Raw genomic sequence first — 27,276 nt, forward strand, 5'->3', positions numbered from 1 at the left:
TTTCTCATGAAAGCCATTGGATCCCATTATAGCAAATCCTATTGCCATAGCTGTGGAAATTTCCTGGAATTCTTTCCTTTCAGTTTTGGAGATCTTTTAAGCAGCCACCCTGAGTCCCTTACACACTGTAGATATTTCGTCACTTGTCCCATGACTGTCTTGCAGGATGGTGATTTGAGAAGCAATATTGCCATTTTTAGAATATCAGCTCTGCTAACCCATGAACATGGAAAGTTTTTTCATTGTCTGGTATGTTACTCAGTTTTTTTTTTTTTTTTTTATTTATTTATTTATTTTTAGTCTTAAAGTTGTCATTGTAGAGATTTTCACCTCCTTGGTTAGAGTTACTGGAATTTTTGAAGTTCCTATGAAGGAGATGTTTTTCTGATTTCTGTGTTGGTAACTTGTTGCTGCTGATTAGAGAAACTACTTATGTTTATATGTGGGGTTTGCATCTAGCTACTTCCCACAGTTCACTTACCTGATCTAAGAGTTTGGTGACATTCCCGGGACCTCTTAGCATAGTGCCATGTTATATGCAAATATGAAGCCTGTGGCTTCTTCCTTCTTATTCCTTATCCCTGTTGTTTCTTTCTCTCATTGCTCTAGCTAGACTTTGAGCATTGAGCTGAATAAGAATGGATAGAGTAGGCACCCTGGTCTCATCTCAGCCTTCAGAAGTGCTCTCAGCTCTTCCTTATTTAATAAATGTTGACCAGATGACTGTCACATGTAGGCTTTATTATCTCAACATATGTTCTTTCTACACACCTTGTTTATTAAGGATTCTTATTATGAAAGCATGTTAAACCTTGAGAAATGCCAGTTCTGCATATGATTTCATGTGTGTTCTCTCTTTATGCCTGTTTGTGTAGTGTATTAACATTTGTTGGTTCATGTATGTTGAACCCACATCTCATTCCTAGAATAAATCCTATTTAACCATTGTGTATTATCTTTCTAATGGTTTATTAATTAAGTTTTGCAAATACCTATTGAAAAACTTTGCTTCTATGCTAGTTAATCAGCTAAATTGGTTTGTAGTTTGGGGTAGTTTTGTTGTTTTTTGGTTGGTTGGTTTGTTTTTTGGTTGGTTGGTTTTTTTTCCTGATGGATTTTCTCTGGTATAGCTAACACTAGCTCTGTAGACTGAGTTTGGCCATGTTCCTTTCTGTTTTGTGTCCTGTCTTCCTTTAAAGCTCAGTAGGATTCAAGAGTGAATCTGTCAGGTCTCAGACTTTGTGGGAAACTTTTAAATTAATGCTTTAGCATCATTGCTTGTTATGGGTCTATGTTGATTCTGTCTCTTTGATCCAATCTGAATAGATTATATATGTTAAAAAATTTATCCATTTCTTCTAGATTTCCCATCTTCTGGGAATATGTTTTCAAAGTGTTCTCTAACAGCCTCTAAATTTCATCGGAACAACAACTCGATTTCTGTCTCTGATTTAATTACTTTGTGTTTTCTTTCTCTTCCTTTTTGATTAGTGTACTTTGTCAGTTGTACTATAACATTTTCAAAGAACTCTTTAATTATTCTCTGTATTGTTCTTTTAAATTGTTTCAAAATTTCTGCTTTAATCTATTTCTTGCCATCTATCGCTTTGCATTTGGCTTCTCTTATTTTTCTAGGACCTTGAGTTGCACGATTAGATTATTTATTTGAGATATTTCTGATTTTTTAATGTAAGCATTTATGTCTATGAACCTCCCTCTTAGAACTCTCTAAGCTGTGTCCCAGAGGTTCTGGTAAGATGCTGTCATTTTTCTACCCTCTAGATATTAATTGCCTTGAAAATGTATTGTTAATTTCTAGGTGGGATAATAGTACTATGGTTATGCTTTAGAGTCTTTTAGAAAAATACTTATCTACTTGTGGATGAAATAATGCCAAAAGTTTTTTTTTCTCAAAATGATGTCAAAAGTGATATGGTTGGATGTATGGAAGAAATAAGATTAGCTATAAATTGATTACTTCCATAACTCAGTGGTCCATTGGTATTTATCATATATTCTTTTGTTTGTTTTGTGCATATTTACATTTTCTCATTGAAAAATGCTTTAGTCACATTGTGTCTGTCTGTGTTTGTGTGTGTGTGTGTGTGTGTGTGTGTGTGTGTATGTATGTATGTATGTATGTATACAAATGTTCTATGAAGTGTGTGGAGGTCAGAGGACAATGTAGAGAAAGTCAGTTTCAGTTCCCTCCTTCTACCATGTGGTTCCCAGGGATGAAACTCAAGTTGTCAGTTTTAGCTGCGTGCACAGAAATCTGTGTAACTGAACTTGTCCCAAGTCACAGGAATGGAATAGGCAGATACCTTAAAGAGAAATGCTGGCATCTGAACTGAGATACCATGTATCCTACTGTCTTAGTCAGGGTTTCTATTCCTGCACAAAACATTATGACCAAGAAGCAAGTTGGGGAGGGATGTTACTTGCTGGCTTGCTGTTGCAACCAGCTCCGCTTTACCTGGCTTGAGACAAAAGACTTAACAATGCCTGAATAACTATGTTGCGGCCTGCTCTGCTCTGCCTGGCTTGGCCTTTCAAAGGCTGGAATTAAAGGAATACGCCACCACTGCCTGGCTTCAAACTGCCACTCTGGTCTTCAGGTCAGGGTCTAGAGAGAGAGAGTGGGATAAGGAGAAGAGACACAAGGAATGGAGACAAGACAGAGGTTCTGATCAAGTCTCAAGTCTTTTGTCTTTTATTGAAGGGAAATCTGGGGTATTTATACACTTTTGCCACGCCCCGTGGATATGACGTAAGCCTTGGAGGTGTGGCTAGCATGTGGATAGCTGCTTTCTAGCCGCTTTCTGCTAAAAGTCGGCTCCCAACAGCTTGCTTCCCCTGGCTTGCTCAGTTTGCTTCCCTATAGAACCCAAGACTACCAGCCCAGGATGGCACCACCCACAGTGGGCCCTCCCACTGTTAATCACCAATTGAGAAAATGTCTTACAGCTGGATCTCATAGAGGCATTTCCTCAAGGGAGGCTCTTTTCTCTTTGGTAACTCCAGTTTGTGTCAAGTTGACACACAAAACCAGCTAGTACACCTACCAATGTCGTCTGTGTGCCTGTGAGCCTCTCATCAGAACGGGCTCCTCCAATGCAGAGTAGGATGGATTGAAACATGTATGAGCCTTGTTGATATTACTCTTCATAGAATGGATGTGTGCATACATCAGTTACAGAGCAGATCCTCAATACTAGACAGCTGTTTGTTTCAATTCTATGCCACTAATAGCCACAATAGGGTATGTTCATGAAACATTTTCTTTTGTCCTTTCACCAATTTTGAGAGCCAGGGTTGTTCTTAGCCTCATTTTTCAGATCAAGAGAGCAAGGTTTTAGGAAGTCACACACTTCCCCAAATCAGGCAGTTTAGATACAGTGAAGGTTCACAGGTGGTGAGCCATTGACCCCCAGTCTGTACTCTACCCCAGGGCCTTTACTTGACCCTGAAACTAAGCTCCACTCCAGATTTCTCTAGTCCTTCCCTCCCTGCACTCTACAGGTAATGTCATCAGGAAGACGTATGTGAGTCCTGCTCCCACTAATTTGGTCAGCCCTCACCTGAAGATAACATATTTCTGCAGTAGCAGGAATGTAAGTCCCTAGCCTGCCTCCCAGCATCAGTCGGCAAGGTTAAGATTCTGCGCAGAGCCTTACCAACCTAAAATAGAAGTGCATTCCTTTTGATAATGCATATTCTATGATGGGTAAGGAAGGCATTCTTGTCAGAACAACCTAAGACATGCTCAGTCTTGTTAATGAAATAAAAAAGGGGGAGAGGTGGAGAGCCTTTGGAGCTGCTTGGCAAGAATCTGACATGGGTCAAGGACAAGGAAATGGGCTGCTTGGCAGGAATATGACATTGTCCAAGGACAAGGAAGTAGGCTTCAGGCAGGAATCTGACATTAGGCTAGAACAAAAAAGTAATTTCAGGTAGGAATCTCAATCTTAGGCTAGAACAAAGAAGTAATCTCAGGCAGGAACCTAAATATTAGGCTAGAACAAAGAAGTAATTTCAGACAGGAATCTAAATTTTAGGCTAGAACAAGGAAATAGGCTTCAGACATGAAAATGACCTTGGGCTAGGACAGGGAAGTAGGCTCAGATACTTTGTTCATCCTGATAAGCCCTTAGAAACAGTGATCACAAGAGTGTTCATGTAATTGGATTTAATGCCTTACTTTTTCTTTGACTATTTGTATTTATTGTATTGCTTGTTCCTTGACTGTTTGCATCTATTGTAATGCTAGAACCTCAACCTAGAACAGACCTTATTACATGCATGTAGTCAAAATGGTATAAAAGCATAAAGGTGGAGTGGGGGTGGGATAGGGGGTTCTAGGGAGGGTAAATAGGGAAAGGGGATGACATCTGTATTGTAAATAAGTAAAATATCCAATAAAAAAATAAAAAAAAAAAGAAGTAGGACGTGAAAACAAAACAGAACAAAGAAAATGGTCCTCTGTTTATCGGTATATACTCATTTCTTTTTAAAATTCTTTTTTAAATTTCATGTATGTATACTGTATTATTATAATGGCCCCATCCCACACTCAACCCTCCCGTGCTACAGTCAAATTCATGCATTTGACTAATTTGTTTCATTTCATACATAAATTTGTTTCATCCACATAGGTTGCTCATGTTTTTATCTTTTTAGGGCTGGCCACTTGGTTTTTGGATACTTGCTGAGGAAAGACTGATTCTTTCCCTCTCAGAAGTCATTAAGTGCCTGTAGTTCTTCATTTAGAGGAAGACCTTTATGAGATTTTCTCAATCTGCTTTGTCATGTCAACTGGTGTTGTCATTGGCTGGTCTTGATTAAGCAACCATATTATTGAGATTTTATGGGTGAAGATTTCCTGCCATGTCTAGAAGGCACTATCTCTCTGTAGATGTCCTGATCTTCTTGTTCTATAATCTTTCTGCCTCCTCTTTCACCGAGCTCCATGAGTCATAATTTTAGGGGATCTTGTTAATCCTATAGATGTGAGAAGACCACTGACCCAAATCATGGCCAAATTAACTAAAGCAAGCAATTAATTAAAGCAAGTTTTTTAATTTGTGTACAAGGACTGTCTCTCCCTAATGGCAGGGCCTAAGAGATCAGCATTGACATGAGTTAAGATAAGGAGTTTTGTAGCTCAGGAGTAAGGGGTTTCAAAATGGGAGCTTTGACAGGCAAATGGGCAGTATTGCAGAAGCAGAACAGAAGCAGAACATGTTCATTATAACAACCTCCTGAAACAAAGACATAGTTGCAAAGTAGTCAGAGTAAGGTAGTTATAACATTGTGATCATAATAACCTTTTAAAACAAAGGCATGGTTGCTGTCTCCTGGAATGGACTGTACAAAACCCTTTATAGTTAAGGTTGCAGGTATAGCATAGCCCAACCATTGAGAAACAAACTTAATCATAAATAGGAATAACTCTAGTTTGTCTTAGCTATAAAATGGCTTTCAAGCCTATGATGGAGGCAGGGTAGTTCATCATTCTGTTGGAAATATATTCACTGGGATGGGCACATTGTAGTCAGTTGTTATCTGCATTTGGGACAGTTGTTAATGTCTATAGTGGTCTCCATCTGCTCCAAAGAGAAGTCTCTTTGATGAGAGCTGAAAGCTATACTTATCTGTGGGTAAGTATAAGTATTAAGCGGTTAGAGACTATACCTGTTTGGGAAAGTAGAAACTGACAGTACTAAGTTCCCCTCTATATTCTGTGGCCTAATCAGCCTGGTTAGTCATCTAGGTCTACAGTATCAGGCAACAATTCCCTCCTATTGAGATAGCCTTATGTAATTGAGATCCAATTACATAGCTGTTGGTTACCACTAAAATATAAGTCCCACTATTGTACCTTAGGAATATCATAATAGCTGGTAGTAGTTGTGGTTCGTAGACATCACAACTGGGTACCACTATTGCTTGCATTCTTCCCTTGCATTTTTACCTTATTATGAAAGATAATCCTCGAGGAGGAGGCTTTGAGGTCATATATAGCTTAGTTCCTCCAAGACTTACATCTGAAGTTAATAGTGGACTTACTTCAATTCTGACAGTCTAAAATGTACATGAACTTTGATGAACTTATACTAAGGAAAATAACCTAATCACAAAAAGCCAAATACTATGAGAGTTTACCTATAGGAGTAACCAGTTAAATTCATGGAGGCAGGCAGTAAAGTGGAAGTCACCATGTTCTTAGGGAAGTAGTAATGAGGAGCTGGTGTTTAGTGGGGCCAGTTTCCATTAGGAAAATGAGATGTTCTGGAGACGGAAGTTAATTGCTGCATCCAATGTCACTGAACTACAAGGCCTAAAAGGGTAGCCCAGATTAAGTATATTGATCCAGAAATCACTAGCAAGGTGTACAATGGTTTTATCCTGTGAACGTGATCCCAAGTGCTTGCCAAAAGGAAGTCAAGACCATTCTTTCTTGCCAGCATCCACTTGTGGGAGCTGATGATCAGCTGGCCTGGAAGTGCCTGTGGTAGCAACTGGCCTCACCTTAAATGCAGCTTCCTTTGACAAAGAACAAAGCACAGGAGAGGAGATACCATACTCTCATGCTCTCATTTATCCCCAGGTGACAGTGACAGAAGAGGAGACCATTGCGGCTGAAGCTGCGGTGCATGAGGCGAAGGAAGAAGGAGTCTCCTAACTGGTGCCACATACATCAGGTCAAACCATTTCTTCACTTTTAGCCATGCCAACCAAACTGTACTCCTAACTAGGAGCCACATGCAGATAGAACAGTACCCGTGGCTAACTCTGAGATTCTGACCTCCTGCCTGAGACCTCAGTCCCCACATCCTGGGCAGAGAAGTTTGCATCTTCCCTTCTCAGAGCAGTGAACACCCTGTCATAGCCAGCCACATAAGGCCAGTGTGCCAGGCTCCAAAGATGCAAAACCTGCTCTCTGAAAAGTCCTACTCCATTATTATAGGAAAAGGAGCAAAAGGTATTCATCAATAACACTATGCAGTGTGTAAAAATAACCGCATACTTGATAGTATAAAACTGTGTTCCATCTGTCCTGGCATCAGTGAACTTCCCATAAGTTCCACATAGTGGTAGCTGTAATTCTGTGGATTCACAGTCTCTGATACTCAACTCATTCATCTGCTTGTGGCTGACTTCCAATAAAACTTTATCTATAAAAACAGAGGGCTACATTTGGCCCATCATCTACATGATACTGAAGGTATCTGTACTTTGTCAGCTCTCACTGTGAACACAAGCTGCTTCCTCCAGGTGACACGCACCCCAGAAGCTGCTTTCTCCAGCTGCTTCAAGCACCCATGTTGCCCCCGCCCCACTGCCTGCAGCTGTTCTGCTCAGAATATCCGACATCCTGTGAATACAGTGGTGTTGTCACTGTGAGTGTGAAGACTCCAGGAGGCAGCAGACATTTTAGCAGTCATCACGAATAAGTATGGAATTCCAGACATCCAGGTCTGAACCCAGAGTCTCTCATAATAGCCAAGAAATTAGCCTTCCGCATACTGTAAGACAGAACAGTCCAATCCCAGTGCCCCATCTTACAGGGCTGCAGAGGATCGATGCTTTGGTGTGACTTTAATGATGTAACATCTTGTGTGTAAAGAAAGAAAATTATTCAAAATCCAGTTTAGAACTGGACAACAAAGGTGGTAGGGATTTCTTCTGCCTACTAGGCTTCTGAGGGGTGTGAGAGTGTGTGTGTGTGTGTGTGTGTGTGTGTGTGTGTGTGTGTGTGTGTGTACGCACATCCCCACACATCCCTCTGGTCCATTGCATGGTGAGATACCCTTCTCTTGTTTCCTTCAGATGGATGGTCTCTAGCCTGCTTCCAAACCCGCCCTCGGCTGAGTGCTGGGCAGCACTTCTACATGATCCTATGACGCTTGATATGGACGCAGTCCTGTCAGACTTTGTTCGGTCCACGGGGGCAGAACCTGGTCTGGCCAGAGACCTGCTGGAAGGTATGTAGACCTCATTGTCCCCAAACTACCCATTCAGACTTGGACATCTTTCAACAGGCTCAGAAGATAAGAAGGTCCTCATTGTCTGACAGGGGTATAACTTGGACAGCATTTGGCTATTTTTGAAGTAAAATGAAGTGTTAATGTTAGGGATGGAATTTACTTTGCTTGCCATTCTTTGGGGTAGGGTATGGATTACCAGCTGTTAATGTGCATACAGAGAAAATAGTGTCAGCGGATGCTTCAAGAGAATAATTGTAACTAACAATAATCATTTTTAAGGACAATATACTCAATGAAGTAGAAATTCTAGAACATTCAAGAATATGGTTCCCATGGAAACTGCCTCTTCATATCTTTGTCTTAGCTGAGACACAAATATCTTAGGCCAAAGTTTTCATTGAAAGAACTGTCTAGTAGCCAGGAAATCAAAATGAACCTTCAGGCTTTTGAAGTAGAGCTCTTGTGACATGGAAAACTTGTGTCTGGTGTACATGGGGTTTCTTCGACCCTATTCAGCCATACTCATCAGACTGGAATTAACTTCGGTTCTTCCTTCTGAGTTATAATACTGTTGAAACAAGGAAAATAAAAAGCTGGCCATGGCCACTCAGGACTTTTGAGCAAGGGGAGGAAGAGCTTTTTGGTTTGGGGTTTTTGTTTTGTTTTGTTTTGTTTTGTTTTGTTTTGTTTTGTTTTCTAAGACTGTTGTGTCTTGGATGAATACATTGCAGTTTGTGGACTTGGAACCATCAAGCATTATAATTCACAGTGATTCTCAAGGTCATTTAGAGAAAACTAAATTACAAGGCATCTTCATGAACAGAGGTAGCTACTGAAAGTTGGAAGTTCAACTTATTGAGAATCAAGGAAATCCTTAATGCATGGTGTCTTGGGGTTTTATTGCTGGGAAGAGACACCATGACCAAGGAAACTTAAAAGGAAAATGTTTAATTGGGGCAGGCTTACGAGGTTTAGTCCATTATCATCATAGGAGGAAGCATGGCAGATATGGTGCTATAGAGGGAGCTGAAACTTCCACATCTTGATATGCAGACAGCAGGAGACTATGCCACACTGGCATAGCTTAAGCATAGGAGACCTCAAAGCCTGCCCCCACAGTGACATACTTCCTCCAGTATGACCACACCTACCACAAGGCCACACCTCCTAACAGTGTCCTAACTTGCTATGGGCCAAGTATTCAAACACAGGAGTCTATGGGGGCCATACCTATTCAAACTGCCATCCAGAGTCTGAAAGTCCCCTCAGCCTCACATAATTTTAGCCCATCTCATGATTTTAGCAATGTTTGTGAGTAAAAATATGGTCCTGGCTACACTGTCTCCATGTCATGTGAAATCAGTCTCCTATAGGTCCCTGCTGCTCAGGTTACTGCTGTAAGGAGCAGCCTAGAAATGAGCAGGTTGGGCAGGAGGGTGCTATAGAGCTGGTCCATGCCAGACTCCACTGCCTATCACATGAGAATAGTCATTTATTTTACTCCTTTATCCTTAGAGGTTTGGGGGGAGGGGATTTTTTATGTAAGTTGACCCCATCTCACCTTTACAGGATAATAGTGGCCAGGAGAAGGTGCCCCAGAATCTGTGAGGATGGCTCATGCTGCCATAGCCAGTGTCTTCATCTCATGTCCCTTGTTTCCTCTTACAGAGTCTAAGAACTATTATCCCTTTTCTGGTTTTCTTCATTTTTAAAAAATTAAGATACATAAAAACTGGATTTTCTGTGCTAATCTATGCGTTTTAGCATATGGTTGGATTCTGAGAGCATCCCTACTGTTGGACATGGACAGCTACCTCACCTCCAAGGACCAGGCCCCAGCCAGTTCCTAAGACAGCCACAGCACTGTCCACACAGCTGGCTTGTCTGTTTGCAGAGAGCTGTTGAGATCATGGGCTCCTGCTATTTGATCTTTCAGAACTAGCATTTCATACCATGCCTAGTCCAATGCTATTCCTTAACTGACTTGCCTCAGCATCAGGGGAATAAAGAAAAGTCGGAAAGGAAGCTGTCCTGGGGTGGTCCGAACTCTCTGCTGGAGAAACCTCAGCACCCTGGATGCTCAATACATTTTTTATTTATAGTTAAACAGAGAGGCAGAGTTATTGTATATATTGTAAACAAGAGGCAAGGTTTATTGTGTATAACTGGGTCAAGGAGGCCAGTTTAGCTAATCTCAGAAGGAGCATTGTCTGCAGGGGAGCAGCCTGCAAGTCATAATCTAGAGATGAGATGGGATGGAGAAAACTCCATATCCTCACCTGGACCAGTTCCTCTCCACCTCCCCTCCCCTCCCCTCCAGATCCACTCTCTTTCTGTCTGTCATTTAAAAAGAACAGGTTTCTAAGATCCATTCCTTTTCTGACTGTTATTAGAAAAGAACAAGTTTCTAAGAGATAACAACCAAACATGATTAATAAAGTATAAGATAAAGCAAAAACCATCACACTGAAGTTTAGACAAGGCAACCAAACAAAATGAAAGAGTCCCAAGAGCAGGCACAAGAATCAGAAACCCACTCATTCTCGTACTCAGGGATTCCATAAAACACTAAGCTAAAAGCTATAATATATCTGCAAAGGACCTTTTGTCTTTTTCCCTTACAGATTTTTAATATTCTTTCTTTGTTTTGTATGTTTAGTGTTTTGATTATGTGCTGAGGGAAGTTTCTTTTCTGGTCCAATCTATTTGCTGTACTATATGCTTCTTGGATGTATCTTCTTCTTTAGGTTAAGAAAATTTTCTTCTATGATTTTGTTGAAAGTATTTTCTAGGCCTTCGTGCTGGGATTCTTCTCTTTCCTCTATAACTACTAGTTTTAGGTTTGGTCTTTTTAATACTGCCCCAGGTTTCCTGGGTGTTTGTGTCAGGAGATTTTTAGATTTAACGTTTCCTTTGACCTGAGTATCCATTTATTCTATCGTATTGTCAACACCTGAGATTCTGTCTCTTCCATCTCTTGTGTTCTGTGGGCCAAGCTTGCCCCTGTTTGAATCCTAAATTTTTCACTTCCAGAAGTCCCTCAATTTGTGTTCTCTTTTATTGCTTCTATTTTCACTTGCAGGTCTTGAACAGTTTTCTTCATTTCTTTCAACTCTCTGCTTTCTTGGATTTCTTTAAGGGGTTTATTCATTTTCTCCAATCATTTATTTGTCTTTTCCTGGATTTCTTTAAGGGATTTTTTTTTTTATATAGTTGGTTTTAAGCTCTTTTTCTTGTGCTTCAGCTATGTTGTAATAGTCAAGCCCTTCTGTGGAAAGCTGGGCTCTACTGAGAACACAATGCCCTGGCTGTTGTATGTTTTTATGCTAGCTTCTAAGCATTTGAGTTTAGGATGGTTATAAGTCTAGGTGCTGGTTTCTGGATTTGACTTTGTTGGGTGGGTATTTTATTCCTTGGTTTCTGTTTTCCTTCTGGGTTTTTGAAAATGTGATGGCTGTGTGTTGCCTGCTTTTCTGCCCTGCTGGTGTTGGAGACTGGGATACTGGGATAAGTTAGGGGAGGAAGGTTGAAGGAGAAAGACTTTGTGATCCCTTGGTGACCGGGTCAGAAAGGAAAGGGAGACTACAGCAGGTTTCCTGTTACAGAGCTGGGAATGAGACTGAGAGGACTAGATCTCAGGAGCAGTAAAAGTGGTGTGCATCAGCCTACTTGTTGCCCTGAGAGGAGCAGGGTTAGCAGTGGGTACCTGTTGGGGTTGGGGGCTGGGCAAAGCGATGAGTAGGGGGAGGGAGATTAGAAGGGGAGAGCTGTGAGATCCATACAGGGTAGTCTGCAGCTGGTGTTCTGCTGTAAACCTGGGAATAAGACTGGGAGGGGCCAGCTGGATTGGAGAACAGGAGGAAGAAAGCAAATATTTCTTCGAGGATGTATAGAGGTAGGGGTGTGTGTGTGTGTGTGTGTGTGTGTGTGTGTGTGTGTGTGTGTCCCAAAAAGATTTGAACAAGGATGATTATATTGCCTCTGAGTAGGTAGTTTCATTTCTTCTTTCCCAGTCACTGACTATAATTTCCATAAAAGGCTGAGTGGAAATGTGTTTTTGTGCCCCTAATCTCAGGAAAAGTGGTCAGACATTCACCTTTAAGCAGAAAATGAACTGTGGGGTTTTGTCTATGCTTGTGGTCCAGCAGAGGACATGCCAAATTTACAGGAAATTTTCTCCAGAATCCAGGCTGGGTTCTTCCAGGGTTCTTTCAGATGTGGTCCCTGTGCTCTATGCACCAGCACAGTTTCTCCTTTCCGTCCACCTCCTCGAATGCACCACCTGCCTCCACACGTTACTGCTGCAGCCTTCCAGAGGTAGTTTGCCTCCTCCTCTGCTCTGGGACTCAGATGATGTGATGTTGCAGCCTTTGCTGCTGTCTGTAGGTTCCTCTGGCTCTCTCTTTTCTTTCTCCAGTTTTTCTTTTTCTCTGACCATTGTTTGAATTAAATTGTTTCTAATGATGTCTTTATGTATTTAACAGTTCTTTCATCCATTTGTCAACCTCACATGAGCTGGAGTCCCCTGAGAAGAGAGAACCTCAATTAAGGACGTGTCACCCTCAGATTGCCCTGTAGGCAAAGCTGTGGGAATTTTCTTGACTTAATGATTGGTATGGAAGGGCCCAACTACTGAGGGTAGTGCTGTCCACAGGCAGGTTGTCCTGGTGCATAAACAAAAGCAAGCTGGGCAAACCATAAGGAGCAAACCAGTAAACACATATTTTATTGAGATACTTTATGTCTTTGTTTCATCAAAAATACTGACGTATAATTTTTAATTTTCATTTTTTTCAATTGAGTCTTTTCTGATTTGAGTTTCAGAGTGGTACTGAATCATAAAAAGAATCTGGGGATGCCCCTTCCTTATCTATTTTTCAGAATCATTTGAAGAATACCTGATGTTAGTTCTTCTTTAAAGGTTGGCAGAATTCTGCACTGAAACCATCTGGCGTGGGCTTTTTCCAACTGGGAGATTGTTAATTGCTACTTCTATGTCACTGGGTATTCTGGTCTACTTAAATTACTTACTTCATCTTGACTTAACTTTGGTAGGTTGTATGTGTCTAGAAATCCAGCCATTTCTTCTAGAATTTGCAGCTTATTGGAATATGAATTTTTTAAAATATGTCCTTATGATTCTGAATTTCATTGGTGTTTTATAACTCCATTTTCACGTCTAATTTTATTAATTCTGATTTCTTCTCTTTTTCCTCTGATTGGTTTGGCTAATTTGTAAATAATACCAATCACTTCAAATTACTAACACTTGGTTCATTGGGTTTTATTGCTTTTGTTTTTGCTTTGTTTTTTTGTATTTTTTCTTCATTTCTGTTCTATTCATTTCAGCTCTTATTTTGGTTATGGCTTCCCACATACTTTTTGTGTGTTGTTCTTGTTCTTCTGGGACCTTTGGGTGCATCATTAACTTTAGACCTCTCGAGATTTTTGATGTAGGCATATAATGCTCTCCTCTTATGACTGCTTTCACTGTGCCCCATCAATCTTGGTATGTCTTCTTTCATGCTTATTCAGTAATAGGCATTTTAAATTTCCTTCTGAATTTCTCCCTTCACCTGACTTTGATTTAGTAGTGTGTTGTTGAGCTTCCATGAATTTATGAACATTCTTCCTTTTCTTTTGTTATCTTTATCTTTTCTCAATCTTTAATACATAGATCTAAGATAGAATGCAGGATATAATCTCAATTTTTCTGTATTTGTATGGACTTATCTTGTATAAATTGTCTATTTTGGAGAAAGTTGTATGGGCTGGCAAGAAAATATGTATTTGTCAGTGTTTCAGTGGAATATTCTGTAGATATGTTAGGTCCATTTGATTTATGATGTCATTTAACTCCATTTTTTTTCAGAAGACCTGACTATTGGTGATAATTGTGTGTTGAGATCACACACTGTCACTTTATTGGGGTTGATCTGTGGGTTTAAGTCTAACAGTGTTTCTCTTATAAAATTGGGTGCAATGGGTTTGGGGTGTAAAGATTATAATACACTTTTCTTGAATTTTTCTTTTATGAGAACACAGTGGCCATCTTTATGTCTTCTGGTTAGTTTTGGTTTGAGGTGAGTTTTGTTGGATATTATAGTGGCCACGGGTGCTTATTTTCTTGTTCCATTTGCTTGGATTACCCTTATCTGTCCTTTTTCCCAAAAGTGGTATGTGTAATTGGTCATGAGGACGGTTTCTTGGAGGCAGCAAAAAGGTGGGTCCCATTTTCTAATGCAGTCTGATAGTCTTTGCCTCTTCGTTAGGACTATTGAGACTATTAATACTCAGAGTCGTTATTCAGCAATGTATATTAATTCTCGTAATTTTGTTGCTTTTACCGAGTTCCATTAGACCTCTCTTTATTCACTCAGTGTTCTGGAACTGATTTATTCCTTGTCTCTTCTTGTGTATGTGTATGTTTAACAATCTCTTCAGACCTAAATGTTCCTTCCAATATCCTCTCTGAAGCCAGCTTAGTAGTCACAAATTCCTTGAATCTGTTTCATCCTGGAGATTTCCTTTCTTCTTCAATTATAACTGACAATTTTGCCGAGCTGGCATTTGTAGTCTTTTATAATTGAACCAGTGCTGAACACTGGTTCAGTCCTTTCTGGCTTTCATGTTGAAGTCCGCTGTGACTCTGATGGCCCTACCATTGTACATGAGTTGCTCTTTCCTTTTTTTAATTTTATTTTAATAATGGATATTTTATTTATTTACAGTACAGATGTCATCCCCTTTCCGATTTCCCTCCCTAGAACCCCCATCCTATACTCCCTCTTCCTTTATGCTTTTATACCATTTGATTACATGCATGTATTAAGGTCAATTCTAGGTCGAGGGTCTAGCAATACAATAGAGGAGTTGCTCTTTCCTTCTTGTTGCTTTTAGCGTTCTTTCTTTGTTCTGTATATTTAATATTTTGATTATTATATGACATGGGTAGTTTCTTTTCTGGTCCTGTGTATTTGGTGTTCTGTCTCTCGGATCTTCATAATCATCTCTTAGATTATGGGGAAGAGTTTTTTGTTCTGTTTTTATTTTCTAACTTTTTATTGATTCTTTGTGAGTTTAGCATCATACACTCCAGTCCCCATCCTTTAATATCTGCCTCCACCCTGACAACATCCCCCACAAAAGAAAATGAAAAACAAAATAAACAAAGCATTTTTTGAAATCTTGTTGTGGAAGCTGCAATGTTTCACAGTGTGTCCCACAGTATACCCTTTTGTTCACACATCTTTTCTTGCAAATGTTCATTGCAGTGAGCCATTGGTCTGGTTTGAGGCCTCTGGTTTCTGTTACACCATCCGTACTGGATGAAGACTTCTCTCAGATATACAATCGTTGCCTTGTGTCATGGAGATCTTGCAACTTTGGATCTGCAGGGCCTGCCCTTTCAAAAGCTCTACTGCTCTACTGTGCTGCCCAGGCGAGGTGCAGGGCTGCTCTCCTGAGTGTTGTAACCAGTAAGGAGCAGGGCCAGCTCACCACTCACCCTCACCTCCTCATAGCAGATGAGTGGAGGAGGTCCTGCTCTTGGGACTGACTCGCCCACACTCCCACCACCAGGGCCCACTCTCCAGAGTGCAGCAGCCAGTGAGAGGTTGGACCAGCTCTCCAGACTGTGTCAGCCAGTGAGGGGCAGGGCCAGCTCTCCACAGCCCTTTGACATCAACATGGTACCAGGAGGCAACCCAGACCAGGGGCATCCGCATGGTCTTTAGTGGTAATATGAGCCACAGACCCCTGCTGCTGCATGGCCATGGACACAGACATGGTCTTCAGTAGCAGCACAAGCTGGTACTTTCCCATTGGCTCAGGATAGTCACAACGAGGCTGCTTCCCTCCACCCTGGGGTCTCTGGTCCTACCTCTTTTCAGAATGTTCAAACTGTCCCACTTCTCTGTCTCCCACATGGTTGCACATGATAGTAGCTCCCAACACAGGCGGACCACACAGCTGGCAGGCCTCTGGGTGTTTTCCCCTGTCCACACCACATGACATGGTAGCAGGTGGGCCTCTAGGGAAGTTTTCTTCTGTTTTTATAAGGTATTATTTTAGTCAAAAATTTTAGACAATATATTGTGATCCTCCCTCCACCTTCCATACCTCCCACCCACCAACTTCTTCATGCCCCACCTCTGAAAATATTTTTAAATGCAAAAAAAGACAAAAATACCAACCACACACGCACAAACACACAAATATTATAAAATTTTTTAAATGGTGTCCATTTTGTGCTAGCCAGGTACTCCTGAGCATGAGGCCTTCCCAGTAGTGTGGTTGATAAGAAAACAGCTTTCTCTTTCCCAGGAGCTATCATTTATAATAAAATAACTCTTCGGTTAGTGGTGGGTTTTTGTAAGCCCTTCCCCCTCTCAGTTGTGGTATTTTGTCTGGAGTGGACCTATGCAGGTCTTGTATGCTATCATGGTCTCTGAATTCATATGCATGCCCTTCCCATTGTATTTAGAAGATGCTGTTTTATTGGCACCATCCACCACCTCTGGACCTTACAGTCATTCTGCCTCCTCTTCCCCTTAGATCCCTGAGCGTGAGGGAAAGAATTTTATAAAGGAGTATGATTTAGGACTGGGTGTTCCAAAGTGTCTCACTGCACACTGTCTAGCTGTGAGCCTCTGTGTTAAATCCCAATCATGAGAAGAAGTATCTCTGATGAGTTCTGAATGATTCACTGATCTATGGTTATACCAGTATGTCATTAGGAGTCATTTTACTGCTATGTTCCTTTAGCAGAATAATAATATTATGTTTTCCTATATGTCCCATGATCTATCAAATCTCAGGTTCTTGGCCATTTTGGCAGTGTCAGGTATGGGTTCCACCTCATGGGATGAGCCTTAAATCCAATTTTTAAAAAGTGGTTGGTTACTTCCATAACATCTATGCCACTGTTGTATCAGTCTATATTGTACTCAGGTCACTGTTTCAGATCTCAGCATTTGTAGCTGAGTGGTACTGCTGATTACTTTTCTCCTCCAACTGCATGCAAATAAAGTCATCATATAATGAGAGAAACAATGTCCCAAATAGATATCTTATGCTACCTAGTAAAACTTCCAATGCAAATAATGGTTTCTAGCTTGTTGAGTCATCAGTGAAAGGAAGCCCATAGACAGCGCTCCCCCCCCAAAGCATCATAGCTATTGCCAATGCAGTATGGTTCTGGTTATTCTCCATAACCTTATGATAAGACCCCCATTGCTGAAGACACAACTTATTTGTATTCAGTGGAATATGAAGAAACCAAACTGTTGCTTAGCTAGCAGCTTCATCCCTACTAACTACCATTCATGGTGCTACAAGGTACTTTTCTTCATTGATCTTGTTGAAAATGTTTTCTGTCGCTTTGACTTGGGTCTTTTCTCCCTCTATACTTACTATTAAAAGGTTTGGTCTTTTCGTAGTGTCCCAGAGTTTCTTTCATGTTGTGTTCTTAGATTTGACATTTGTTTAGGATTTGACATTTTCTTGACAGAGTGATCCAATTCCTCTACCTTGTCTTCAGAATGTGATATACACTGTGCAGTTTTATCCAATCTATTGTTACAGCTTTTCTCTGAATTTTTTGTTTGAATTCCCATTGTTTTCATTATTTCAGGTTTTGAATCTGACTTTTTTCAGAGATTTTTATTTCTTTATTAAATTCTGTTTTTACATCTTAAATTGTTTTCATTATTTCACTAAACTATCTGTGCTTTTGCATTCTGTAAAATTCAGAATGCAATGGGGCTGGAGAGGTAGCTCAGCAGTTAAGAATACTGGCTGTTCTTCTAGAGGTCCTGAGTTTAATCCCCAGCAACCACATGGTGGCTGTAGGCCATCTATAATGAGATCTGATGCCCTCTTCTGGCATGTGGGTGTACATGCAGATAGAGCACTCATACATAAAATAAAAATTTTAAAAATCAGAATGCAGTATTTCTGACATTTCTTCATGTCCTTTATGAGTGCTTTGATCAAATTTATTACTGCTATTTTGAAATCATCTTCTTATATGTTACCTAAGCCATTTTCCTCAAGTCGCATTACTATGTGACTTAATTTTTGTTGGAGATTTCTTTTGGTTATTCATATTTGTACTTTTGCAATGGGATTTAGACATCTAAAGTTAGGTAGCTAGTGTTGTTTCTTAGTAGAGACATTTTCTCTCTTTTGTTGAGTGGGTGTTTGATATTCTATTGACTGTTATCTCAACTTGTCAGGTTGCTACATGAGGCTTAGGGTTCAGTCTTTAGATAATACTATGTTGATGTTCAAATGGGATTTCAGAAGTAAACCCAGCTTGAGTTTGAGCTAAATTAGATTTGTAAGCCCAGGAGCAGATTTTCTGTAGAGTTAGAGGATTCTCAGAGTCAATCTTCAGAAATCTGGGCACATGGGTACTGACAGTTACCTATATGAATATGGAATTTTTTTTACCTGAAAGGCAAGTGTGGGACTCAGGTCCTTAAGTGAGTAACAGAAGTGGGTGGAGTTGTTAGAGTATGTCCTGGGCTAGAGATGAGAGCAAGGACACTCTTCAGCTAGCGATACAAGTTAGGCTTCCCTACCAAAGGGATGCACTGTAGAGAGGGGTGCAGAAAGGCAAGAAAGTCTTGATCATCCGGCAGCTTACAGAGGTGGGTAGTTGTTTGGCTCTAGTGCCCCTCCCTGAAGAGGGGTGGTTCTGCAGTTGAAGAGGTAGATATAGTTAACATTGGGAATCTTGTGTCTACCCAAAGAAAGGGCCAGAGTGTCACAATGGGGATGTGTGGGATAGGTGGGATAGCTGGAGTAGGGGCATGTGATAAGGAAAGTCTGAACTCCCCAGCTAGGGCTGTGGGTTAGAGAGATCTGGCAGGTGTGGATGGGATGAGTGGGCAAGTTGAGCCTCCCTAACTGAGAGATGTGTGCAGAAAGGGAAACAGAAAGGCAAGTGGGACGTGTGGCCCTTAATCAGGTTACAGAAGTAGCCAATACAGATTTCCAGCTGCAGCCTCTGAGTAAACTAAAGAAGTATTTGCCCTTCTCTTCATAGCTTGTCCTCCTTATTATAATGTCCTCCACAATCGCCCTTGCTGTCACAAAATACAGGGTTTCATGTTTTATTGCCAAGTAGTATTCCTGAGTGTCCACGTATCACATTTTTTCTATCTGTCATCAGTTGATGGTGGGTAATTAATTACATTGTTTCTAGCTCTTGCTTGTGAATAGTGCCACAGTGAATGTGGAGGTGCAGATGGCTCTTTGATATATTGATTTTAATGCCTTTGAATACATGCCCTGTGGTGGGATTGCTGAATCATATAGTTAGTGGCCATGTTTTTAGTTTACCAAGAACCCTCCATGCTGTTTTCCATAGTGATCATACTAATTTGCATTCCAGCTAGCAATATGAAAGGGCTCTCATTCTACCTACATACCACCACATTTTTTTCCTTATTTTACTTTCTTTTAATAGCCATTGTATCATAGTAAGATGATAGCTTACTGGGTTTGGGCTTGAGGTCATTTCCTGAGTTCTATAGCATCTCCTGCACTGCCTGATGTCCAGCTGCAGCCATCAGTTAAATAATGTGTATCAGCGTCACCTGAACATTGCTGGTCACAGCTTCTTCTAAATAAGTGAGGGTACTGTGGTGCCGTATGTAGAGGGGTTCTTTTAGGCATCAGGTTATTTGGTGGTGCTGTCAGGGCTGAAATGTTCTCATAGGCAGGTCTCATGGAGGTGTCTGCTAGGAGAACAAAGAAAGGACTTCTTTCAGGAAGAAAGAAGGTATTCTGAAAGGGCAGAGAAAGCTGTAATTGCAACGCTGGACAGAAGGAACCTGGGCCTTCTCAGACTATTTTATGAGCATTTGTTTTAATATTAAAAGTGCAAAAGGAGAAAAACCTGTCACAAGAATCACAGTACTATACAAGGAAGACAGTTAGAATCAAGAGTGTCATAATGATACAGACCATGGCTGAGAGATGGGATTGGGACAAGACAAAGAGATAGAGAAAGTCAACCAGGGTCTGCCAACCTCCAGATGGAAGGTGTTCCCGCCTGCCACCTGCCACCTATCTCCTTTGTCTGTCCTTTACACATTGCCAAGGACAGAGTCAGAACCAATGGCATTGTTCCCCCAAAGCTATGGAACTCTGTGAAGAGGCTACCCATGGTTGGATAATTTGTAAACAATAGAGATTTTCTTTGGCCTGTCGTTCTAGAGTCAGGACATCCAACAGTGTGTCACTGTGGTCTCCCCATGGCTAATATTGGAAGGACACTAAGTGTACCAAGGAGGGAGAAAACTGGGGACATCTGCACTTTGTAACAGCGTGTCCTGCTGGTAACTTACCAGTCCTTCAGAGTGAGGCGTCCTTCCCAGGAGAAGGGTACTAATTGAAAGATGAGCTGTAAAGATTAGCTCTCAACACTGCCACAGTAGCCACGGGATTTAAACCTGAGTTTTGGTAAACTTGAATAACTGACAGACCATCCTCATGACTTGCAGAATGAGCTCCTCGCTGCTACCCCGCCCCCAAGCCCTTCACGTAGGTCCTTTCAGCATCTGGCCCTGCTCCATTCCTCCTGCTTTGTCACCTCCTCTGGCCCTCAGCTTTCCCTTTCCCCAGACCCTCCATCCCCTGCTTTTGTTTAATCCCATAGTGACTCCTCCCTTACACACACACACACACACACACACTTTTATCCAAGTGCAAGTGTTAGTCACCTTTCTTGTTGCTGAGACCAAATACTGAACAAGAAGCAACTGAGAGGAAAGGGGTTTGTTTGGGAAAATGGCTTTGAGAGTGTAGCTTTTGACTGGAACATTAGGAGTCCAGGCTCTTTCTTAGATATGGGTGGGACAGGAAGCAAGATGTGGGCAGGAAGTGGGCCATACTACTATAAAACCTCAAGGCCCACCTTTAGTGGGTTGCTAATAATCCTGTGGAAAACATTTCAGTCAACCCATAGTGCCCTCCAATGTAGATCAGAAACTCCAGGATTTATTTTCTTCATGTAATTGGAAGTTAAAAGAGAGAGGGGGAGTAGGAGGGGAGAGAGGGAGAGAAGAAGGAAGAAAACATTGTTAATGGTTGTGTCTATAGGACACTTTATGAAAACTATTGATTAACTTGAAGTTGCAGCATTAGTGGTGGCATAGCATGACTTGTCCTTCTGCGTGAACGGTGTGCCCTGCACAGATCGGGGTTATTAGCAATCTTTCTCCTCCTTTCCTTGTTTTTGGGCCTCTGAGTTCCTTCCTTCTAGATCATCATAAAATATATAATAGGGGAATTTGGCATCGAACCCTTTAAATACGCTATCATTTCTTTTCTCGCAATGAATTAGCAAAGGAGAGGTTCGATTTCTCATTAAATAGCTGGGGAAGCTGAAGCCAAGAAAATCTCCAGGGGTTCCACAGCAAGGACAGAGCACAGAGCCCACTGCCACCCATTCGGAACTAGCATCTGAACTTAGCTCAGACCACCAAAGACTACATTCCTCTACCGAAGCCATATTACCCGCCCACTGGCTTCTACAGCTCTTCACACACAAAAAGGTACAACCATGTTTTCGATAATCACTGAAGGGATGGTTTGTTAAACCCTTTTATGGGGTGGCTAATTAACCTTTATTTTTCAAATGAAGCCATACTCCAGTAGACTGCAAAACTTCAAAAAAAATAGAAATGTGGCTAACATCTATGTGCTAGACACTGTCTGGCCACTTTGCATATATTAGAAGTTAATTAAGAAGCTTTCTGAAAGGGAGCCAAGCACATGGTTGCTACTGAAGTGCCCATCCCTACCTAAAGGGAAAGCCGCACTTGCAGTCCTGCAGTAACTGTGAAACTGCCAAGGTGTCCCTGCAGCAAACTCCGTGCCTTGCTTTGTTCACCGTAGAAAACTACTCCTGAACAAAGTGGCACAATCTCGCTTAGGAAAACCAGTAATGGGAAATTAACATCACATGTGTCCTCTGTATGATTTTCCAGAATCTTTATGGAATTTGGAAAGCCAAAAAAAAAAAAAAGAAAGAAAGTGGGTAAGTTAGATTATATTCCTCAGAAAGAAGGGATGGAGAAGAAGCCAGGTGTGCTACGCACCTGCAGTCCTACCTAACTTGGCAGTCTGAGACATCAGCATCACTTGAGCTTTCAGGTCCCCCGGCTAGCCTGGGAAACACAGCAGCATCCCTGTGTCCTGTACTAAGTTACCCAGCTAACTGAAGTATGTATTGTAACTAGTTGAGCTGATCACTCAAAACTGAGAATTCTTTAGGTTGTTTATGAGGAAATCTATTTGCCTGGTCTCCTAAGCTTAAAAACACATAGTTTAGAAATCTGTTTCTGATATATTTTCTTGGTCCAACTTCCACAGAGGGGCAGCTGCTAATTACTTGATGGTCACAATGTCAGGTCACTTATGTTGGGCCCTTGAAAGCTTCCCCATGGTGTGGGAACAGCAGCTACTGACTGGGATCCTTGTAAAAAACACTCCACAAGAAAGGGGGGAAGGTGAAGGGAAGACTTTTTCAGTAAAAGCCCCACAGTCTAGCAGCTGTTTGTGGGATCCAGGTCCAGCAGATCCACCATGCTACCCAGAGAGCATCTGGAAGGGCAGGCATAGAAAGGGCGAACAGCAAAGCAGTGGTGGCGGCTGAGGCCTGGGGCCCCTGAGTTTGAGAGAGCCCTACTATTCTACCAGATACATAAGTGGCAGAAAATGAAGCCACAGCCTTGTACCTACTAAGTATGTGCCTATCACTCAGCTCTATATCCAGGCCCAAGACTAGACTTTTTTTTTTTTAACCTAAGATGGCAAAGCAAAAATAGTTTCACCCATGGACAGACTTCTGCGACACCTCCTCTGGCCTGGCCCCATTCAAAACACGTTCTTTGTTTGGATAAAAGAACATATTCAAGTACTCTTGAAACCTATCTGCCCCATTTGTGGTGAGTTTCCTTTTGTGGCTGTGGTCAATTAAGTAGCTTTTATTTCCCTTATTTCCGTGCTTTTAGTGAAAGTTGTAATCCAAATATCATCTCTGGCCTGCTTTCTCATCTTAAGACTGTCTGTCTCAACTTGGCTGCTTGAAGTTAAATGTTTCCTCTCTGGGAAGCCAACCACCACAGCTGGAAAGGTGCTGAAGTCAGTAAAGTGTTTTCCTCACAGCCACAAAGAGTTTGATCCTCATGTCCCACATTGAAAAAACAGGTATGGTAGCAGCATGTGCTTGTAATCTTTGTACTAGGCAGGCAGAGACAGATGACTACCTGGAACTCACTGGCCAACCAGCCAGCTTCAGGTCAATGAGAGACTATTCCTTAAAATGCAGGTGCATAGCACCTGAGAATGCCCAGTGTTTACCTCTGACTCACACATGCACATACACACATGCACTCACACACACATACACACACTTATCATGTGCACATACCTGTACATACACACACACATGCACAGATATACACACTCACACACATATATACATATATACACATATATACACACAAACACACAGAGCCTCATGCAAAAACACACATCCACCTACCCACACAGACTCACAGACATATATAGAAACACATACAAATCCTCACACACATATACAAACACACACCATACACACAGACACACATGCACCCACGCTTATACATACATACACATATGCACGTGCATGCATGTATACACAGACACATATATGCATACAACATAAACACACATAGGCATACACACACACTCACACTCCCACACACAGCAAGAAGCCAGACTATGAGACAGTTTTCTCACCCCGCTATAGATTTTAAAAGACCTAAGAAGGCTGGAGAAATAACTCCATTGGTGAAGAATTTGCCTCACAAGTGTGGAGATCTGAGTTCAGATCTTAGAACAAATTTAAGGGCAGGCACAGTAGTATATCTGTAACCCCAGCACACCTACAGCAAGGTGGAATGTGGAGCCAAAGAATCCATGGAAGCTTGGGAAGGGAGTAGCAAGTCTGACATAAACAGTAGTAACAATGAAGAGGTCCTATCCTGAAGAATGTAGACTGATACTCAAGTCTAACCTCTAACTTCTGCCTGCACTCACTCACATATATGCACACACACAAAGATCTGTGAACTGATGATAATGTAGGTCCACTGTTTAAAAGCTTACTCACAAACAGTGAAAAATGAGAAACTGTAAGACAAGCTGGGCATTGAACACAGGTCACTGCACAGCTGAAGATTTCCGGAGCTTTTGGTGTTTGCCAGTAAAGATGCTTTGCTCTGTTACTGCAAAGAGAAAGGTTCATGCTGAAGTACTGATGGATGAAATGATATTGTGGTCCATGCTGGGGGAGGTGCATAGATGAGAGCAGAAGTGAAGCAGGAGAAACCCTGAGTCAGCTCTTGTTAGAGCTGGGCTGTGGATTCCAGTGGAGCCATTACAGTCTTAGAAAGATCCCATAATAAAATGCCAAATCCAGCAGGACATCTGCCAGGATAAGCACCCCACACAGATGCTGCCAGGCTTTGTGGTGTGAGGAGACAGCGCTGAGCATCCTGGGAGTCCTGGACGATGAGCTCCAGGCCAAAGCTTGGGAGAAGAGAGAGATGTCCAAATGAATTACTATAGTTTTAAGATTGACTGTAGTTAATATTGTGTTCACACTGGAAACTCTCTAAAAGATGAGACTTTTAACTGACAAAAAAAATATTAACAACTCTGTTCACCATCAAAATCTGCAAGCAACGTGGCAGCTTTCAGCATGGAAATACACCTTAGTGTATGCGTACAATGGAATACCACTCAGCATTGAAAACAAATGAATTGCTGGTGTGCGCTACAACCTGGAAGAATCTCTGACACCTTATTCCGAGCCAGAGTGAAGATACCAAGCAGCACTAATCCATTTAGCTGGTCTGTTTGTTCTAGCACAAGGCTAGCTGGTAGACAAAAGTCGAAAGACCCCTGTTGCCTGATATTAAGCCATGTGCTGGCATAGGTTCAGTGGCTCCCCCTTGTCTGTATTTTCATTTTCCATAATCAACGGCAGCTCAAAAATATTTTTTTGGTTTTTTTATTGGATATTTTATTTACATTTCAGATGCCATCCCCTTTCCCCATTTCCCCTCCCTAGAAAACCCCTATCCCATGCCCCCTTTTCCTTTTTGCTTTTATACAATTTTTTTAATGTTAACCAAAGGCTTTATAAGTTTCATAATGCTCAGTCAGAAGTGTAACCCAATACCCAGCCTAGATATATAAACTATCTTTGACTGGTGGAGACACGTGAACATCTGCCTTCATGCCCCCCCTCTTTCTCTCTTTTTCTCTCTCTCATCACCTAGCTTCTCCTCTCCTTCATCTTCTCCTCTCCTTACTCCATCTCTTCCTCTTGGTACTCCTTCCCCCTTAGCTCCTCCTACATATCACCCTTCCTGTTAAAATAAAACTTTTCTCTCAAAATACAATTAGAGCATAATTATGCCTATTTGTACTAGTGAGGTACAAGATAATACCCAGTCCATCATTTTGTTGACTAACCAGAACCTCTGTCATCTCTCCTAACTAAAACACTTAGTTTTGAACCTGGCTTTTTTCTTGGCTTTAGAATGAATGTCAGCTGAAAACCATCCACTCAGATCTTTTCCCTCAAAGTAAATAGCCAGGATTGGCTATGAGACTATAGATCTTCAACCCCGTCAGAAATCCAGAATGACTGAGTTAACTGAAATTATGGGAAGCACTAAGCATGCAGCTCAAAAATATTAAATTGAAAATTCCAGGGGGAAAAAACATAAAATTTTCCCCTATGCTGTTTCATCCCAACTAGGATATGAATCATTCATTTTGCCTCACACATCACGGTGTGTATGTATTCACATGACCTGGTAATGACCCCATAGCACAAGAGCAGAGATAGTGGCATCTGGGAAACAACAGAGAGACATGACATGCATCCTGTGAGTGGAAAGGTAAAGGTTCTTGGCTTGCTAAGAAGGGTGGGGTTTCTCAGACTGGCTGTGAGCGTTTGGCACACCCCCAGCTTCAGACATCTCCATGAGTACTGGGGACAACTCTCCCTCAGGTAAAGACAGGCTACTGTAGTGCTTTGAAAGGACTCTGAGGATAGAATTTAGGCTGATAATAATTTGATTTTAACATAAATTGCACCCTTATCTGGTGGTCCCAAGGTTCTTAGAAACATGAAGATGGCAGACACACAGGAGAGGTAAGAGGACATTCGGTGTGACAGGGAAGCAACCCTTCATTCTCCATTGACAATGGAGGAGGAACCACCAGCTACAGATCCTGAGTGGCATCTAGAAGCTGAGCTTCAGCTGGTATCTGGCACAGACACAGAAACTCTGTACTCCAGACACCTGGGATAGGATCAGGCCTCGGAACTGAGCCTCTTTTACCAGCATCCAGGAGGGACCACAGTCCTGCTGACACCTGGACTTCAGCCTTGTGAGCCTTGGAACAAGGAAATTAACTGAAGCCTCTGGACATCCAGCTTTCAAAACCATGAGAAAATAAACACGTGTTGTGGTGAGCCACTCAGCATGTGATAATTCGGTCATCGTAGAAAATGACAGAACTGAGGAGGAAGGGCCATGACGGCCGTGCAAGAAGATGGCACTGTGCTGGTCGTGCCTCTGCTAATGGTAGACTGAGCAAGTCCAGCTGAGCACACAACTGAGCCTTCAGTATCCTGCCAGCAATGAAGCAAGCCACCAAAAAAAATTAAATTAAGGAATGTCAGAACATTCTCTCTACAGATGAAAACTGTCCAGTGTTCTGTCGCCAAAGTAAAACCCCAGTATCCACAGTCTTACCCTATTCACTCCAAGAAGAGACTGGCCTTCCAGTTCATCTACAGATGACCTAACTGTGCAGGTCCATGGTATGGTCAATCTTGCCAGTGTGTGAAAATGTAACATCCAAATAGCTGCAGAACTCCCTTCCTCATTAGGAGGGCCTTTTGCCTGCAGTCACCTATTATGGACCTATTCAGTTGCCCTAGTAATACCATAGACTAGGCACCCCTGAATTTCTGCTGACATCATTAACATTGCCCCTTGGTGCACAGACTCCTTGGTGGGCACCACCCTTTAGGTAGACACAGTCTCCTGGGTAGATATGTTCTTCTGGGTAGACATGGTCTCCAGGGAAGACTTGGGGTCCCCTGGAAAGACATGGGATTTCCTGGGTAGTCATTTACTTCTTGATGAATGGTCTCCAGAAGAGGAGGAGCAGCGTTCTTGGTAGACATAACATCCTAGGT

The 27,276-nt window shown here is 41.7% G+C and overlaps 1 protein-coding gene across 2 annotated transcripts in view; it reads left to right on the forward strand.

Annotated features, from left to right (window-relative positions):
* Otud7a (OTU deubiquitinase 7A) overlaps window positions 1–27,276 on the forward strand; it is a 299,751-nt gene that overhangs the window by 186,975 nt on the left and 85,500 nt on the right. For both annotated transcript variants that reach the window (XM_034510222.2, XM_034510227.2), the window contains exons 3-4: window positions 6,611–6,704; window positions 7,834–7,988. In XM_034510222.2, the coding sequence (XP_034366113.1) occupies window positions 7,838–7,988 (151 nt within the window). In that variant the 5' untranslated portion in view covers window positions 6,611–6,704; window positions 7,834–7,837. The remainder of the gene's footprint in view (window positions 1–6,610; window positions 6,705–7,833; window positions 7,989–27,276) is intronic.

Source organism: Arvicanthis niloticus, chromosome 1 (genome assembly GCF_011762505.2).
Source record: "Arvicanthis niloticus isolate mArvNil1 chromosome 1, mArvNil1.pat.X, whole genome shotgun sequence".
Lineage (NCBI taxonomy): Eukaryota > Metazoa > Chordata > Mammalia > Rodentia > Muridae > Arvicanthis > Arvicanthis niloticus.